The following is a 17,701-nucleotide window of genomic DNA, read 5'->3' as shown; positions in this document are numbered from 1 at the left end:
TTATACGTTAAATGGCAAAGGCGTCAATTTGAGTTTTTGTCTATAACAGGTCTGCGCAAGTACTACTTTAACATATCACATTGCAAACTACGTTCAAGTTAAGGTTTTTATTTGTGAAATTCTTTGCTTGAGCTGGATGTTGAATTTGAACTAATCCAAACACTGTTCTAAGTTCTAATATAGGGACCTGATCTTACTGACCAAAGCCATTCTGTGAGACATAGATTGGAAGAATGACTCACTTACTTGCCTTCATCATAGTTTTAGTCCTAACACTCTATTCCCCGTGCTGCCCACCAGAAATATCAAAATATGTTTAAAAAACATTCAAAGAACATTTGCGATAGTGCTTCGTGTAGAGTAGTCTGTAAGGTGATTTCTAAAAAATTGAGTCAAATTTGATGGTTTAGTTAATATTTTCAAATCAGCCTTCATTTGCAATTCCTTTTTTGAACTTCGTGCATCGTTATTCTCCGGAACAAAGACAACGTGCGAAAAACTTCAGAGGAAAGTTTCAGGCTTACGGTCATCCCCAAAACATTTTGTCGAAGATATTATATTCATTCCAATACAAGTGTTGAGCTCTCAGCCTCATTTGACTCTAATTACGCAGCTTTAATAATAAATCAGCCTAGCCTGAAGAGGTAATCTGTCTCAGCGAAATTTAATAAGCTGACGTCTACGATGGGAGTATTGCACTGTAAAATTAAAAGAGCTGATTTGGCCCCAGAAATGGGGCCAAAACGAGTGAGTCCAGTTTGGCACTTGCTTAGGGTCAATTCAGCCCCATTGAAATGGGGCTGTTTTTGGCACCAATTTTGGGGCTGAATTGACCCCGTTGTAGGGGCCAAATTGGACCATGTGAAGGGTGAATTTGAAAAATACAGGGGCCACTTTGAAATTTATAGGGGCCAAAACAGCCCCCGAAATTTCAGCCCTCTCACAAATGGCCCCTTTAAAAAGAGCCAATTCAGCTCCATTGTGGGCCACTTCAGAAGTAGAGGGCTCTTTCCTCTCCATGCTGATTTTCCCCCTTACATTCAAATAATGAAAATACACCACATACTTTATCTTTCAAACACTCATTTATTAGCTTCTAGATATTGTTTCTGTAAAAACCTTTTATGCTACCTGATTTTACAGTTATTAAGAATCTTAATTGTGGTATAAAACAGACAAACTTTGAAACATCATGTGAAAGAATATAACATACATACATATTTAACATTAATTCAACCATTTTCTAAAATAGATCTCTTCCCTAAATCAGTATACTTCTTAACAGTGCAAGCATTGCAAGAAATTACACCCAAGAGACACTTGTGAGTAAAGCTTCCCTTTTCAATGACTTAGCAAATGTGGTAATGTAAAGCAGCTTATAATTAAGACTGATTTAAAGTACAGAAAATTATCAAAATAAGACAGAGGCAACAAATGGTCCAGTTCCTGCACAAGAATATAGACCTTGTTTGATTTGTGCATATGAAAAACAAAGAGCCTTAGAGCAGCAAAGAGTATTCTTCCAGTGGATGTGAGAATACATGCACTCATATTACTACTCTAGATATTATCAAAATATAAACTATCAGCAAGTACTACCACAGGCATTTGCCAAGTCATTGAAAATAGAGGAAACAGTGACAAGAGTCTGCCTGTGCCCAATTTCAAGCAATGCTTGCTCTAAAAAAAGTCAAAATTGCCTTTGACCGATTGTAAGAAAATATAAATAAGCCAAGTAACCCAATGAGAGCATCAAGAATCTTTTCTTATGAGAAGTGACAAATTACACTTCCCTCTGTTACTATATTCAGGTGATTGATGTACTGAAGATCTCCAACAATTAAAATTTGTGCTGGACATAATCTCTGATTGCTGAATCAACATCAGCTACTCTATGCAATAAAAACAAGTTTTACAACCACATTAAAATCAAGCCAAAGTGCAAAAAGTGCCTGTAGCCAGAAAAAAAGAATATATATATATATATACACACTTAAGTTAAAGAATTAAAGAGGATGCATCAATTCTCTGTGACTGAGTTTTGTGCCTAAGTGCTTGCCAGACAGAAAAGTTCTGTCTGACAAGCGTTAGGTGCGAAATTTTGAGTCACAGAGAATTGATGTGTCCTCTTTAATTCTTTAACTTATGTATACTTAGCTCTACTACCACAGCATTGAGCACTTTATGCCAAGGTAGACTCTACCCCCACATTTACATATATTTATATATACATATTGTTTTTCTAAAACTATAAGCTAAAACACCAGAAATGGAAGTGGAAGTTTAGCTCAATGTGTGTAATTTGTCTCCCATTCAAGACTTGAAAAACTAATGTATGACTCCCAAAATATCTGAAAAAAATCAGCTATTCTATGTCCAATATTTATCTAATGGTTTGACAACAGGAATATTTTAAAAAATTGCAAAATCAAAAACACTAAACAAAAAGGCAAAATTAATACAACCCCAAAGTACTTGAACCTTTGTATCTGGACTTCATTGGCAAATGGGCTCAGAAATTTTAGCTGTTCATTTTAGTACCAAAGTAGCAGTTTTTTGGACTTGTACCTCCAAAATGGTCACAACTTCATTAAATGCATGTGATGACAAACACACAAGAACAAAGGTCATGAACTTAAAAGGTGAGAGTGATTATTTTGCAACTTTTTATTTTAAGGCAAGAGATTCAGCACCACAAAATTGTCTCTCTTCACTGCAAGCAGAAGAGGTGAAGCAATAGATTTTTAGACCATACCAATCCATTCAGTTTCCAAGTCAACTTAGTCTAGTATCCTGCTAACCATACAAGGATACTCTGCAATAATTTTTTTTTGCAATCCACTGTTGCTCAGAGTACTGCTGATGAGATATCCCTTCTGGGTATCCAACTCTACTGAGGCAGAGAACTGTACAAAAAAACAAACAAATGAGCAAATTAATTTGTTGTCGGAGAACAGTAAATTTTTGCAACTACAAAGTTGCAAAATATTTGTAAGCAAACTGTGCATAAGAAGTAAAAACACAATAATGGTGATCATCAATGATGTATTTTCACCAAACTGTATATGTACTTATCAAGAAAAGAAATCATACATCTATGCACTTCAGTTTTAGTTCAGTATTCATGAATAAATAAGGATTGCTTGTAGACTTAAAAAACAAAACAAAGAAAAGTTTCTTACCCTCGATGGTAGTTGGAATTTCGAAAGCCATTCAGGAGGAACCTGTAGGTAAATATTTGTTTTCAGAAAAATTAAACTGTCTGATAACATCCTATCAATTCACTAATTTTTTAATTTACCAGATTTAAAAATTGGGTTTACTTTGTTTTATGTATGGTACAAGTAAATACATATCTAATATATTTCAATAAAAATAAAGCAAATCTCGCCATTTTTGTAGGTGCAATCCCCGAGATTTGTCATCTTTAACTGACCAACTGGCACCTTGTGTGTTTTCCTTTAGGATATAATCGAAAGAAAGTAGTCGATAATGTACTCTTCACCATCCTGCTAAGTTTAATATACAAGAACTTACTTAGACAGTGCTCAGTTCTGTCGCCTCGTCCATAAAACAGAGATCCTTGAGCGATTTATAATATTGATTTACCCATTTCTTTCGGTGCCAATGTCACCTCTAAATTTTCATAATCGCTGATGTTTTCTGAATCATCAATCGACGTTTGAACCGTCTTACTCGAAGGACTTGATTCTGCACGCTGAAAGAGTGACAGCCAAAAAATCAGCTTAAGTGGATGCAAACAAAGACATAGACATAAAAATATCAGTTCATCTTTTCAAGAAAAAGATTAAGAATTCAGAGTGAGAGATCCTAAAATCAGAGAATCTTGAAATAAGTTAAATCCATCTTGTGCAAATGCAGTATTCGAACTGTAACCGTCTCTATCTCTCGGCGCCAAAATTTGATCACGTGACTTTAGTTGCGAAACCGCTGAGACTGAACAAGACTCGGGAGAAGAGGCGAACCATTCATGCGTCAAATTCTCTGGTGGGAAAATTAATTATCGTACCGACGAAGAACTCGTGTCATCTCTAGGTTCAGCGTTCATTGCAATCAATTTCTTGAGCTTTAGACGCTCTTTTATAATAGGGATGTAGTGCCTTGGTACGTCTGCATCTTGGGCGATGGCAAGGAGATCTTGGCCACCGCAACCGTCTTTTTCTGCAAGATAAGATACGAACAAAGATCAATGGAGCGGTCAAGTTTGTGAATGTAGAGTTGCAGTAAAATACGTTGTTAAGAAATTTCTTTTGCCTACCTTTCCTTTCTTAAGTCTCATTCCATGCGACTGTAGCCAAGAAACAGCTTCTTCAGTGACGAATTCGCTGCTATAATTCATTATTGTTTCCGACGCACGTGGTCTAGGTTCGACTAATGCCATTACAGCCAGCTCACGCTCACGTCTCGAGAAAAAGCCAACGATTAATTCGTTGCGTGACTCGGTGTTCAGTTACGAGAGGAACCGTTGAAAATTTGAACACTTTATAAGGAATAGTATAGGGAACGAAATATGGTCGAAAAACGAAAATTATTTTCATATTTTCTTTTTTTTTCAAAAATTGCACCTCGTTGGGGCCAAATTGGTCAATCCTACTTGGCTCTTGGAAGGGCCAAATTGAGAAAAAGTTCCAAAGTAGAATTCATAGGGGCCAATTCAGATTTTGGAGGGGTCGAAATGGTACTTGTCACGCCCGTTTTGGCTCAAATAGTCCAAAACGAACCTTGATGGGCCAAACTGGCCCTCGAGAAATTGGGGCCAATTTGGCTTTTGGGGTCAATTTGGCTCTTTTCATTTTACAGTGTGTCAATGAGTATGCAGACGTTTTTCTTCCTCCATCTGATTATTCATTTTCCTTTCACTTCTATTTCATACTCACCCCTGCACTAAAGAGAACATTCGGTCAAAGACCTCTTCTTAAGAAATTTAATCTGTATTGTCTGACAACTGTGTAAGTGATATTTTAAGCTATAGGGAGTACACTTAAACAGCTCAGCGCTGAGAGGGTAGTTTCATCTTCACTTGCGTTTTTGAGCTACATCAGTCCCCGCCAACGGACTATATTCTTCCTCGGCTGTTTTAAAGATCGCCAATACAGAAATGGATTCAAAGAGAAACGTCCGCACGAAATCTACTGAAAAGATCAGTAGAATTCCCTTGGCAATTTCAGTGACTTCTTTGACTCTTGTAACATTGTTGTTTATGAGGATCGAGTTTGTGTACAACAATTCGAAAGCGCTGGAAATAAGGCTTGAAAACCGAATTCAGCGGATTGACGATGACCTGAAAACTAACATAGAGAGGACAGTGAAGAAGAGGTTACAAATTTATGAAACTGCATCCACAACAAGGAGAAAGGAAAGGCCTGATGTTATCTTAGGTGAGTCATTAGTTACACGTACATCAGATCTGTTAGCTTTTAATAACCAACATTAAACTGCATCACAGCACAAAATGATTTATCGTTCGTTTGCCTCTCAATTCTGTAAACAGAATACTCGCTCTAATTCTACTGCCGTTGATTGTGAAATAAGGCAGAGCGAAAATCTATCCGTTCGGTTGCATTTTATTTGTATGTTATCCTTCTGCCAAGGGTATTTTTGGAAAAGGTCAAACTCAACTGACGCTTAAAATCTGAATTATTTTCTTTTTTCACAAGCTTTATGCGAAAGAACACGCTTAAGGTAATCAACAAGTTTTTGCTATTGTTTCTCTTTACTCAAGAAACTGTATGGTTATCGAAAACATCTGCTTTCACATTACGGTAACGTAGGGTGACATGCATTCGTGCGTCAGGTCACTGAAGAATGCAAATTTGATCAGGTAACATGTTGAACCACATCGAAGTTATGACTCCCACTGTTTTGACTTCTTGAAACACAGCAGCATGCATTCTAATTATCTTACACTAATGTGTTTGATCACCGCTAATTTTTAGCACCGAAATTTTCAAGACAGTAGAATTGTTAATTATATCTTACGAACAGAACTCTGAGCACGATGCTCAATGAGCTTACTTGAAATCTCGCAGCTGAAAAGTCTCAAGACTAAACACAACTTCAGACAGCCCTCGGGCTATTTTCCAAAAAAATGTATAGACTTCCAAGGTTTCTTTTATGAATTTTTTTTTGGTTCTTTAACTCTGACTTGATTTAATGTTGGGTTATTCTTTTTTGCGCCCATTTTGAGAGCATATGAATGTTTTAACATTTTTGTATTTCTCTTTTGTTTTTATTTTCTCTTTTCTTTCTCTTCACCGAAAACATCGATTGATAAACGACTACATCAATTAAGATTATTCTTTCGCACTTTCAAATGCATTATTTCATTAATCCCATAAGAAACATTTGTTATCGGAACTTCTACAGGTTCTGAAAGCAAAGTTGGAAGTGTGTCATCTGCTGTTCGTGATCATCAAAGAGGGAGAAGAAATGTTGCTGCAGGAACAATAACTCTGCAGCAAGTCCGCCAGGAAATAAACAACAAGTTCAATAAATCCTGCAACAACAAGATTTGTCAGACAGGACCTCCAGGTCCTCCAGGTGCTCACGGGTATCCAGGGTACAAAGGAGAAAAAGGAGCTACAGGGAAAACCGGCTCAAGAGGCCCTCCAGGTCCAATCGGGGCTCCAGGCATGAGTGGTAAAAGAGGACCTGTGGGACCTCAGGGAGTAAAAGGCGACAAGGGCGACAAAGGGTCAATTGGAGCACCCGGGATCAGAGGAGAGACTGGAACAAAGGGTCGTCAAGGACAACAAGGATCTATTGGCTTAAAAGGAAGCAAAGGCAGCAGAGGATTGGTTGGTATTCAGGGACCAAAGGGAGAATGTGTTGTTCCACTGAAGATCAGTGCGTATCCAGTATCTCAGGAAGTCTTTGTGGGCGAGCCTGGGATATTTTACTGTTGGGTTCAAGGCCATCTTTCGTCCAAAATAACGTGGCGTAAACTTGGAGGTACTCTATCTAATGCTACTGTTGAAGATGGTGCGCTTCGAATAAGCAGCGTGCAAAGGTCACATGCTGGGTCGTACATGTGTACAGCTCACACTGGTTTGGGGATGTTCCGAATAATAAGCAGATTGCACATAAAAGGTAAGGTCTTTTACTTTTGAGCGACTTTCAGCTTTGCTTTTAGTTGTTCGAAATGTTAGAAGATCAGTGTCGTTTGTTTCCAGAATCAGATAATGCCCCTAATCGAATCATGATGGTTATTCAGGTCTATTGATCAAGACTTTTCTAATACCATGAAAATATAACCTGAATGATTCTGGCGCGCCTTGATTACGTTAAAGCTGTTTGTCAAAGAGAAATGATTATGATAAGCTTTGTCTCGCCATCTTTAGCTCAGACTTTTAAAATCTTCATCACGTTTGTTTTATGACTGTTACACTGATTTTTTTTCTTTCCTCAGAACCACCTAAATTTACCAACAGGCCCCCTACATTTGTCAGTGGATTTCCAGGAACAAATGTAACCCTGTGCTGCGAAGCCTCAGGCTCTCCTCGTCCAAACGTTGAGTGGTACCAGGGCCAAAAGTCTTCTGACTCATTTCCTGTTTTTCAGAAAGATGGATGTCTTCTAATAAAAATGGGTAAAGAAAACGTATATTTCATTTGCCGGGCTAAAAACACCTTCGGATTGGTAGAGACAACAACCTTGGTGATTGCAGAAAAATTTAGAGGTATTATTTATTAGTTACTTTTGCTGCAGAGCTTTAAAAATATGTAAGTGGAAGAAAGTATCACTTGTCTTAATGGCACAATATGGTTTTTGAATGGATCCAGCATTTAAAAAATATCCCAAAACCGTCCGTGGTTAGCTCATGGTGTAGAGCGCCGGACTGCCGTGCGGAAGATCGAGGGTTCCACACTCAGGGTCTTAAAATAACTGAGGAGAATACCGCTACCATGACATCTGCAAGTGGTTAAACATTTTATTCCTCTCGGATAAAGATGATAAACTCCTACTTCCCTCTGTACTGGTTAGCAGGGGACGTTAATGAACCTACGCACTTCTCGCAAAGAGTAGCGAACATGTCTCCCAGTGTTGTGCTCTGGCCTGGTTATTATTTATACCAGCCCCATTTAACAAGCTTAAGGCTGAAATGGGCCAACAAGTCCAACTATCGCTAATAAATAAATTAATACAGTAAAAAAAATTGGAAAACATTTGCTGCTATTTGTGCTAATTCACTCTCATTTGGTATTAAATTGTGTTCCGGCATCAAAACCGAAATTGATCCCTTTTTAATTGAACAATTAAAACAGGCTTTAATATCTTTCTTTTTTAGGTTTGGAGCGATCAGAAATACTGACATATAATGTTCATTACCTGCGCACTTTGAGAATTTGGTTAAACCCTGTTGTGCAGAGCCAGTCTTGGAAGCGCTGCTGGTTAGCATCAGTGGATGGTTGGGCCAGTACTACCTTCCACTCAAAGTGTGACAACAAAGGTCCCACAGTGACCATTATTCGTGTGGGAAAATACATCTTTGGCGGATACACCAGCACATCATGGGGTAAGTAAATCATTGAATGCTTTCACTTTATTTTTTCAGTTCATTGAAACATACCTCCTCTTGCTATCATTTGAAACTACATGTGGTTACTTATTTTCCAGAACTCATGTAAGCGACATAAAGTCTCTCCTCTAAAATAACTTGAACCTGAAAATAAATTCTGGCATAAAGTTTCTGTTTTCTGATTATCTGATTGAAATTAAAATTTGACAAAAGATCATGCTCGATTAGGAAAAGCTGTATTTGCGCATTAACTTCTTCTACCATAGAGAAAGGTCGAAGTCAAAAGGAGGTGGAAAATTTATTCAATAGCTTTTCGTTTTATTGTTGTTATTAACTGGTAAGCGCAATTCCTCGACTGTTTTAAATGTTCCTCTGGCCAAGTGTTACAAATATTCACCTTCATCTCAGTTTACTGAAATAGTTTGTGACTTTTTTTCCATTTTGCTTATTAGTTTCCAATTGTGGAAACCTGTACAGTTCAAAGGCTTTTCTTTTCTCATTGGTTAACAAGCCAGGCTGGGAACCAGTGAAACTGCCTCAAACAGGAAAGCATAGTTCTATTCGCTATTCTATATACAGTTGTTCAAGGTATGGACCCACATTTGGTGGAGGACACGATATTAGCATTAAGAACCACGCCTCTTCCAACACAAATTCCTACACAAACCTTGGATACACCTTCAGTCCACCATCTGGCCACGGTTATTTCAGCTCCTTCGCCCGATCATTCTTGGCAGGAAGTAGCAATTTTAAACCCGATGAAGTTGAAGTGTTTTATGAAAGTACTTGAAGTAAACGAACTGAAGTAACGATGATTTTCAAAACTTCCCTTTAGGCCTATTTACTAGCAATCGAGACAGACGTTTCTGTCTGGGTTGCCTGTGAGTTAAGGCTACAAACTAATTATAAGATATAGTCTGAACAGATCAGTTGAGGTAGTAGCGCTGCACTGTCCAATTATGTAAACAGTTATCATCATTTTTAGTCGTTGGAGAGAATGCGCAAACTGATGAAAGTGACGCTATGGTGAACTCGTGCATAAACTGTGCAGAATATTATAAGAATATGCAGTGATTGTACTGAACTGTCAATTATTCTGAGATTCCAAGATACAGACTCAAACCATTACCTCTAAATTGATACGCTTTATATAACAATAGGTCTGCCATCTTTAAGAAGATATATGCAACGTATTTCGACCTGATGAAGTTGAAGTGTTTTATGAAACTACTTGAGGCAAACGAATTCCTATTTGCTGAAAATCGAGACAGGGTTGCCTGTGGCTCATAGCCACAAAGATAAAGCTTGAACAGATCAAGTTAGGTAACAGCACTAAACTGTTCAATTATGTATACGGATATTAGCATTTTTAGTCATAGGTGAGGGTACAAAAATAAGATGAGTGCTCTTCCCAGCCTTCCTTTGACCGTGCCAACGCCACGAAATTTGCATATCGAATCTCCTGAGATCCTCATATCCACAAGTAAAAAAGGGCCAGGTTTGTGTGAGCTTTGTTATTAAAGGTACTATAAAATAGCTCGAAAAGGACATTTAATGTCAATTGAATTTTTCTCGCACGATAATATTTGCGAGTTGAGTAGTATTTTTCCGAGCTCCGTAGGGGAGAGAGAAAGCATGAGCAATGGGCAAAATGTCAGTTCGTTGTCTGAGTTTAGGTTTACCACTACACTTCTAGTTATTCCGATGGACATGGATGGACCCCATTGGATTCCATCCGACGAATGGATATCGATTGAGTCCATAGGACAACATTTCTGCTCTCCCCAATATTTATCTGACTTCCGGTACTCTTTCTCGTCGTGACTTTATCTTACTTCCGTGGGAAGGTGTCACGAATAGAATTTTGCCTATTCCATCGGAAAACCAAGTTTCCATCGGAATCCATTGGTGTGTATCGGACATGCATGGGGGGAGGAATAAAGGAAAATTTGACAATCATTTGATTTGCTTCAATTTGTATTGTGAAGATTCATACACGAAGCTACGAAATCTAAAGATTTCCCGACGCGGCTAAGATTTCGGGACTTAATACATATTGTTCAAAGGTTTCCTCCGTCAAAGATACACACTCAGCACTATCACATATCAGTCATTAAGAAAGATCTGGATATTTAAATCAAATAATTGTAATACTCCACCACATCAACAGACTTCTTTAACAATGAAACATAAAAAAAATTGGGCTGTTCTTTTAGCAAGATAATTTCGTCGGACAAGTTGCAATGTACTCAAATGAAAAGTTCTGTTTGAAATAGTGATAATTTTTTATAGGTTATTAAACATCCATTTATTCCCTTTTCTCCGGGAATTGGAGAGTAGGTTGTTTGACTCGATAGATGACAAAGGGATTTGGCTTTTTATTTCGCCAGTAACAGGTTTGCAGCTGTACCCCTCCAAAATATCATGTTGCTAAGTATATCCATTGAAAAGCTCTTTTCGGTGAAATACACTGATCCTTTTTTTCCTATTCTACCCTTCTTCCTGTACTCCTTTGGTAAACCTGATATTTCTGCGCGAGCTGGGGCAAATCTAGACTGATAAAAAATACCTGATCTTCCGGCCAAAGCCATTCTGTGAAACATAGAGTGGAAGAATGACTCATTTACCTGCCTTTATCATAGTTTTGTTCCTCCATGGATATATCTGTTTTGCTGTATAAGGTAACGCTATATTTGCTTTGCTGCCTACCCAGGAATATCAAAATACATTTGAAAAACATTCAAAGAACATTTGCTGTAGCTCTTCGTGTAGAGTAGTCTGTAAAGTGATTTCTGAAACCTTCAGTCAAATTTGATGGCTTAGTTAATGTTTTAAACTTAGCCTTTATTTGCGATTCCTTTTTTGAATTTCGTGCATCATTGTTCTCCGGGACAAAGTTAATGTGGGAAAATTTCAGAGCGAAATTTCTAGCTTAAGGTCATCCCCAAAATATTTTGTTAAAGAAATTACATTCATTCCAAGAAAAATACTGAGCTTTTAACATCATTTAAGTCTTATTACGCGCCTTTAACCCTTTAACCCCAAAGAGTGACCAAGAGAATTTCTCATTACAGTATCAACACAGAATCAAGCAGACAAGTGAGGAGAAAAAAGAAAAACTCAGTTAGGGGACTACAAGTTGAACCCCAATACCAAATTCTCCAAATTGAAATCATAAGCATTTTATGGCAGACAGTAGGGAGAAATACTAACGAGATATTGGGAGTTAAAGGGTTAATGATAAATCATCGTCGCCTCAAGGGGTCCTCTGTCACAGAGATATTCGAAAAACTGACATCTACGATGGGAGTATTGTCAATGAGTATGCAAACGTTTTTCTTCCTCCATCTGATTATTCATTTTCCTTTCACTTCTATTTCATACTCATCCTTGCACCTGAAAAAATTCGGTCAAAGACCTCCTCTTGAGAAATTTAATCTATTTTGTCTGACAACTGTGTAAGTGATATTTTAAGATATCACGGGGTACACTGAAACAACTAAGCGCTGAAAGGGAAGTTTCATCTTCACTTGCATTTTTGAGCTACATCAGTCCCAGCTAACGAACTATATTCCTTCTGTTTTAAAGATCGCCAATACAGAAATGGATGCAAAGAGGAACGTCTGCTCGAAATCTAGTGAAAAGAGCAGCAAAATTTCCGTGGCTATTTCAGTAACTTCTTTGACTCTCGTGACATTGTTGTTTATGAGGATCGAGTTTGTGTACAACAATTCGAAAGCGGTGGAAACAAGGCTTGAAAACCGAATTCAGCGGATTGACGATGACCTGAAAACTAACATAGAAAGAATAGTGAAGAAGAGGTTACAAATTTATGAAACTGCATCCACAACAAGGAGAAAGGAAAAGTCTGATGTTATATTTGGTGAGTCATTGGTTACACGTACCTCAGTTCTGTTAGCTTTTAATAATCAACACTATAATATACAGCATCACAGCACAAAATGATTTTATCGTTAGTTTGCCTCCCAATTCTATAAACAGAATACTCGCTATACGAGTATACAGAACGAAAATCTGTCTTAAGTTGTATTTTATTTGTTATCCTTCTGCCAAGGGTATTTTTGGAAAAGGTCAAACTCAACTGACGCTTAAAATCTGAATTATTTTCTCTTTTCACATGCTTTATGCGAAAGAACACGCGGAAGGTAATCAGCAAGCGAACATGTTATTGTTTTGCTTTACTCAAGAAACTGAATGGTTATCGAAAACATCTGCTTTCACATTACGGTAGTGTAGCGTGACATACATTCTTGTATCAGACCACTGAAGAATGCAGATTGGATCACGTAACATTTTGTTGAACCAAACCGAAGTTATAACTCCTATTGTTTTAACTTCCTGAAACACAACAGTATACATTCTCATTCTCTTGGACTAACGTGTCTGATCACCACCATTTTTTGGTACCGAAATTTTGACGACAGTAGAACTGTTAACTTTATTTAGCGAATAGGACTTTTTGGCAAATAGCCCGATGGTCAATTAACTTACGTGAAACTCTCAGCTGAAAAGTCTTGTGACTAAAGGCAGCTTCAGACACCCCTCGGGCTATTTTTGAACAAAATTTATAGAAGTAAAAGGTTCCTTTTTTTTTGTTATTTATTTTTGCGCCAGTTTTATGAGCATATGAATGTTTTAACATTTGCGTATTTCTCTTTTGTCTTCATTTTCTCATTTTTTCTCATCACCGCAAACATCGATTGATAAACGACTACATCAATTTTGCTTATTCTTTCGCACTTTAAAATGCATTTCATTGATCCCATAATGAATATTTGTTATCGTAACTTCTACAGGTTTTGAAAGCAATGTAAGAAGTGTGTCATCAGTTACCCGTGATCATAAAAGAGAGAGAAGAAATGTTGCTGCAGGAACAATAACTCTGCAGCAAGTCCGCCAGGAAATTAACAACAAACTCAATCAATCCTGCAGTGTTAACAACAAGATTTGTCAGACAGGACCTCCAGGTCCTCCAGGTGCCCTCGGCTATCCAGGGTACAAAGGAGAAAAAGGAGCCACAGGGAAAACCGGTTCACGAGGCCCTTCGGGTCCAATCGGGGCTCCAGGCGTGAGTGGCAAAAGAGGACCTGTGGGACCTCAAGGAGTAAAAGGCGACAAGGGCGACAAAGGGTCCGTTGGAGCGCACGGGATGAGAGGAGAGACTGGAACGAAGGGTCGTCAAGGACAACAAGGATCTATTGGCTTAAAAGGAAGCAAAGGCAGCAGAGGATTGGTTGGTATTCAGGGACCAAAGGGAGAATGTGTTGTTCCACTGAAGATCAGTGTATATCCAGTATCTCAGGAAGTCTTTGTGAACGAGCCTGTAATATTTTACTGTTGGGTTCAAGGCCATCTGTCGTCCATGATAACGTGGCGTAAACTTGGAGGTACTCTATCTAATGCTACTGTGGAAGATGGTGCGCTTCGAGTAAGCAGCGTACAAAGGTCACACGCTGGGTCCTACATGTGTACAGCTCACACTAGTTTGGGAATGTTCCGAATATTAAGCAGATTGCATGTGAAAGGTAGGGTCTTTCAATTTTGAGCGATTTTCAGCTTTTGCATTCAGTTACAGAATAGGTAACGCTCCTAATATAATCATCATGGTTATTCAGGTCTATGAATCAAGACTTTTCTACAACCAAAAAAAAAAATAAACTGAACATAACTTTTTAAGATCTTCACCAAGCTTGTTTTGTGTCTGTTAAATTATTTTTTTTCTTTCTTCAGAGCCACCTAAATTTACCAACAGGCCCCCTACAGTAGTCAATATATTGCTAGGATCTAATGTAACCCTCTGCTGCGAGGCCTCAGGTTCTCCTCGTCCAAACGTGGAATGGTTCCAGGCCCAAAAGTCTTCTGTCTCATTTCCTGTTTTTCAGGAAGATGGATGTCTTCTATTTAAAATGGTGAAAGAAAACATAAAAGTAGATTTCATCTGCCGGGCGAAAAACAGCTTCGGATTGGCAGAGACAACAACCACGATGATTGCAGCATTATTGGCAGGTATTATTTACCAGTTAATTTTGCTGCAGAGCTTTAAAAATATGTAAATGAAAGGTAGTATCACTTGTCTTAATAGCACAGCATGTTTGTTAAATGGATCCAGCAGTTAAAAAAATATCCCAAAACTGCCCTTGGTTAGCTCATGGTGTAGAGCGCCGGACTGATTGCAGTAAGTAGAGGGTTCCACACTAAGAGTCTTAAAATAGCTTAGGAGAGTTGCCACTACCATGACATCTTCAAGTAGTGAAACATTTTAGTCTTCTCGGATAAAGACGATATACTTCTACGTCTCTCTGTACTGGTTAGCAGGGGACGTCAAAGAACTCACACACTTCTCGCAAAGAGTAGCGAACATAGCCTCTGGTGTTGTGTTCTGGCCTTGCTATTATTTATACAGGCCCTATTTAACAAGTTTTAAAGCTGAACTGGGCCAACAAGTCTGACTATAACAAATAAATAAATGAATACAGTAAATACATTTATAAAGTTTGCTGCTATTTGTGCTAATTCACTCTTATTTGGGATCAAATTGTGTTCCGGGACCAACACCAAAATTGGTCCCTTCTAGATTAAGCAGTTAAAAACAGGCTGCAAAATCTTTTTATTTTCAGGTCTGGAGCAATCAGAAATACTGGAAAACAATGATCATCACTTGCGCACTTTGAGTTCTTGGTTAGGATCTGTTGTGCAGAGCCAGTCCTCTTACTGGAAGCGCTGCTGGCGAGCATCAGTGGATGGTTGGGCCGGCACTACCTTCCACTCAAAGTGTAACAACAAAGGGCCCACAGTGACCATTATCCGTGTGGGAAAATACATCTTTGGTGGATACACCAGCACATCATGGAGTAAGTGAATGATTGAATGCTTTCACTTTATTTTTTTATTTCATTGAAACGTGCCTCCACTTTTTATCATTTGAAACTACATGCGGTAACTTATTTTCCAGAACTCATATAAGCGACATAAAGTCTCTCCTCTAAAATAAATTGAACCTGAAAAGAAACTCTGACATAAAGTTTCCGTTGTCTGATTATCTGATTGGAATTAAATTTTGACACAAGATCATACTCCATTAGGAAAAGCTGTTGTCTGTATTTACGCAATAACTTCTTCTACCATAGAGAAAGGTTTAACTCAAAAGGGAGTGGAAAATTTTATTCAATAGCTTTTCGTTTTATTGTTGTTGTTTACTAAAATACGCTCGCAAACGCCATTTCTCTATCGTTTTAAATGTTCTTCTAGCCAAGTGTTACAAATATTCATCTTCATCTAAGTTTACTGAAATAGTTTGTGACTCTTTTTTACCATTTTGCTTATTAGATGCCAATTGTGGGTATCTGTACAGCTCAAAGGCCTTTTTGTTTTCATTGGTTAACAAGCCAGGCTGGGCACCAGTGAAACTGTCTCAAACAGGAAAGTATAGTTCTGGTCGTTATTCCATATACAGTTGTCCATCACAAGGACCCATCTTTGGTGGAGGAGACGATATTCGGATTACCAACTACGCCTCATCCAACACAAATTCCAACTCGAACCTTGGACACACCTACAGTCCACCATCTGGCCACAGTTATGCCAGCTCCTTCACCCGATCATTCCTGGCAGGAAGTTACTATTTTCAACCTGATGAAGTTGAAGTGTTTTATGAAAGTACGAAGTGAAGTAGCGATGACATTCAAAACTCCTCTTTACACCTATTTACCAACAATCGAAGCAGACTTTTCTGTCTGGGTTGCCTGTGGGCTAAGGTGAAGTGTTTTATGAAAGTACGAAGTGAAGTAGCGATGACATTCAAAACTCCTCTTTACACCTATTTACCAACAATCGAAGCAGACTTTTCTGTCTGGGTTGCCTGTGGGCTAAGGTGAAGTGTTTTATGAAAGTACGAAGTGAAGTAGCGATGACATTCAAAACTCCTCTTTACACCTATTTACCAACAATCGAAGCAGACTTTTCTGTCTGGGTTGCCTGTGGGCTAAGGTGAAGTGTTTTATGAAAGTACGAAGTGAAGTAGCGATGACATTCAAAACTCCTCTTTACACCTATTTACCAACAATCGAAGCAGACTTTTCTGTCTGGGTTGCCTGTGGGCTAAGGCCACAAACTGAGATAAAGCTTGGACAGATCAGTTTAGGTAGTAGCACTAAACTGTGCTATTATATATACAGGTATCATCATTTTTAGTCTTTGGAGAGAGTTCGCAAATTGATCAAAGTAAACTCGTGATCAAAGTGAACTCGTGGATAAACTGTGAAGAATATTATAAGAATAGGCAGTGATTGTACTAAGCTGTCAATTATTCTGTGATTCCAAGATACAGAATCAAGCCATCATCTCCAAATTGATCCGCTTTATTTAACATTTATTTCGACCTGATGAAGTTGACGTGTTTTATGAAGCTACTTGAAGCAAACAAATTCCTATTTGTACGAAGATATTGCCGTGTTGCGCAGTATTTTTCGAGCCTTGTAGGGCGAGGGAAAATATGAGCAATGGGCAAAATGTCAGATCGTATTATTTGTCAAATCATCGATGGAGATATTTACTATTGCACGATTATTCCATTTTCTATTATTTCGGTGTGACCTTTGTGTTTCTCAGCTTTCAGTCTGTGCTTTTGCCTTGTTCTACAATCTAATGTCGGGGCATATTTTGTATGTTCCGTTGCCCTTATATGGTAAATGACGTCATAGTGAATAAGATTCTGAGATCCATTATACATTATACATTAAATGGCAAAGGCGTCAACTTGAGTTTTTGTCAATAACAGGTCTGGGCAAGTACTACTTTAACATATCACATTGCAAACTACGTTCACGTTAAGGTTTTTATTCGTTAAATTCTTTGCTTGAGCTGGATGTTGAATTTGAACTAATCCAAACACTGTTCTAAGTTCTAATATAGGGACCTGATCTTACTGACCAAAGCTATTCTGTGAGACATAGACTGGAAGAATGACTCACTTACTTGCCTTCATCATAGTTTTAGTCCTAGAACTGTATTCCCTGTGCTGCCCACCAGAAATATCAAAATATGTTTGAAAAACATTCAAAGAACATTTGCGATAGTGCTTCGTGTAGAGTAGTCTGTAAGGTGATTTCTAAAAACTTGAGTCAAATTTGATGGTTTAGTCAA

At 38.1% G+C, this 17,701-nt stretch overlaps 2 protein-coding genes and 1 long non-coding RNA gene across 8 annotated transcripts; 2 read left to right on the top strand and 1 right to left on the bottom strand.

Annotated features, from left to right (window-relative positions):
* Positions 1–1,066: 1,066 nt before the first annotated feature.
* LOC149053823 (uncharacterized) lies at positions 1,067–4,835 on the bottom strand. Of its 6 annotated transcripts, none has more exons than XR_016183609.1 (6): positions 4,280–4,835; positions 4,031–4,182; positions 3,610–3,718; positions 3,392–3,459; positions 3,183–3,224; positions 1,067–2,906 (listed from the first exon to the last, which is right to left on the bottom strand). It is a non-coding gene; the product is annotated as an uncharacterized LOC149053823 (long non-coding RNA). The 6 variants fall into 6 exon arrangements; XR_016183615.1 differs by having other exon boundaries at positions 3,538–3,718; positions 4,280–4,421; XR_016183598.1 differs by having other exon boundaries at positions 3,392–3,718.
* A 169-nt stretch (positions 4,836–5,004) lies between these two features.
* Positions 5,005–9,329, top strand: LOC149053822 (uncharacterized). Its single transcript, XM_089196196.1, has 5 exons — positions 5,005–5,399; positions 6,388–7,110; positions 7,430–7,699; positions 8,309–8,536; positions 8,992–9,329. The coding sequence occupies exons 1-5, from the start codon at positions 5,120–5,122 to the stop codon at positions 9,327–9,329; spliced, it is 1,839 nt and encodes a 612-aa protein (XP_089052322.1). The 5' UTR covers positions 5,005–5,119.
* A 2,733-nt stretch (positions 9,330–12,062) lies between these two features.
* On the top strand, positions 12,063–17,314 carry LOC149053821 (uncharacterized). Its single transcript, XM_089196202.1, has 5 exons — positions 12,063–12,422; positions 13,357–14,085; positions 14,291–14,566; positions 15,178–15,411; positions 15,887–17,314. Exons 1-5 carry the CDS (start codon positions 12,143–12,145, stop codon positions 16,225–16,227), a joined length of 1,860 nt encoding a protein of 619 aa, XP_089052328.1. The 5' UTR covers positions 12,063–12,142; the 3' UTR covers positions 16,228–17,314.
* Positions 17,315–17,701: the final 387 nt, after the last annotated feature.

Source organism: Pocillopora damicornis, chromosome 1, assembly GCF_964200805.1.
Source record: "Pocillopora damicornis chromosome 1, jaPocDami1.2, whole genome shotgun sequence".
Lineage (NCBI taxonomy): Eukaryota > Metazoa > Cnidaria > Anthozoa > Scleractinia > Pocilloporidae > Pocillopora > Pocillopora damicornis.
Note: the sequence above shows the minus strand (reverse complement) of the source record. Positions and strands in the feature narration are given on the sequence as shown.

Coding starts and splice junctions, on each gene's coding strand:
- LOC149053822 (XM_089196196.1), top strand. CDS start 5,120: ATGGATTCAAAGAGAAACGTCCGCACGAAATCTACTGAAAAGATCAGT. Junction 5,400..6,387: donor AAGGCCTGATGTTATCTTAG/GTGAGTCATTAG, acceptor GAACTTCTACAG/GTTCTGAAAGCAAAGTTGGA. Junction 8,537..8,991: donor ATACACCAGCACATCATGGG/GTAAGTAAATCA, acceptor TTTGCTTATTAG/TTTCCAATTGTGGAAACCTG.
- LOC149053821 (XM_089196202.1), top strand. CDS start 12,143: ATGGATGCAAAGAGGAACGTCTGCTCGAAATCTAGTGAAAAGAGCAGC. Junction 12,423..13,356: donor AAAGTCTGATGTTATATTTG/GTGAGTCATTGG, acceptor TAACTTCTACAG/GTTTTGAAAGCAATGTAAGA. Junction 14,086..14,290: donor AAGCAGATTGCATGTGAAAG/GTAGGGTCTTTC, acceptor TTCTTTCTTCAG/AGCCACCTAAATTTACCAAC.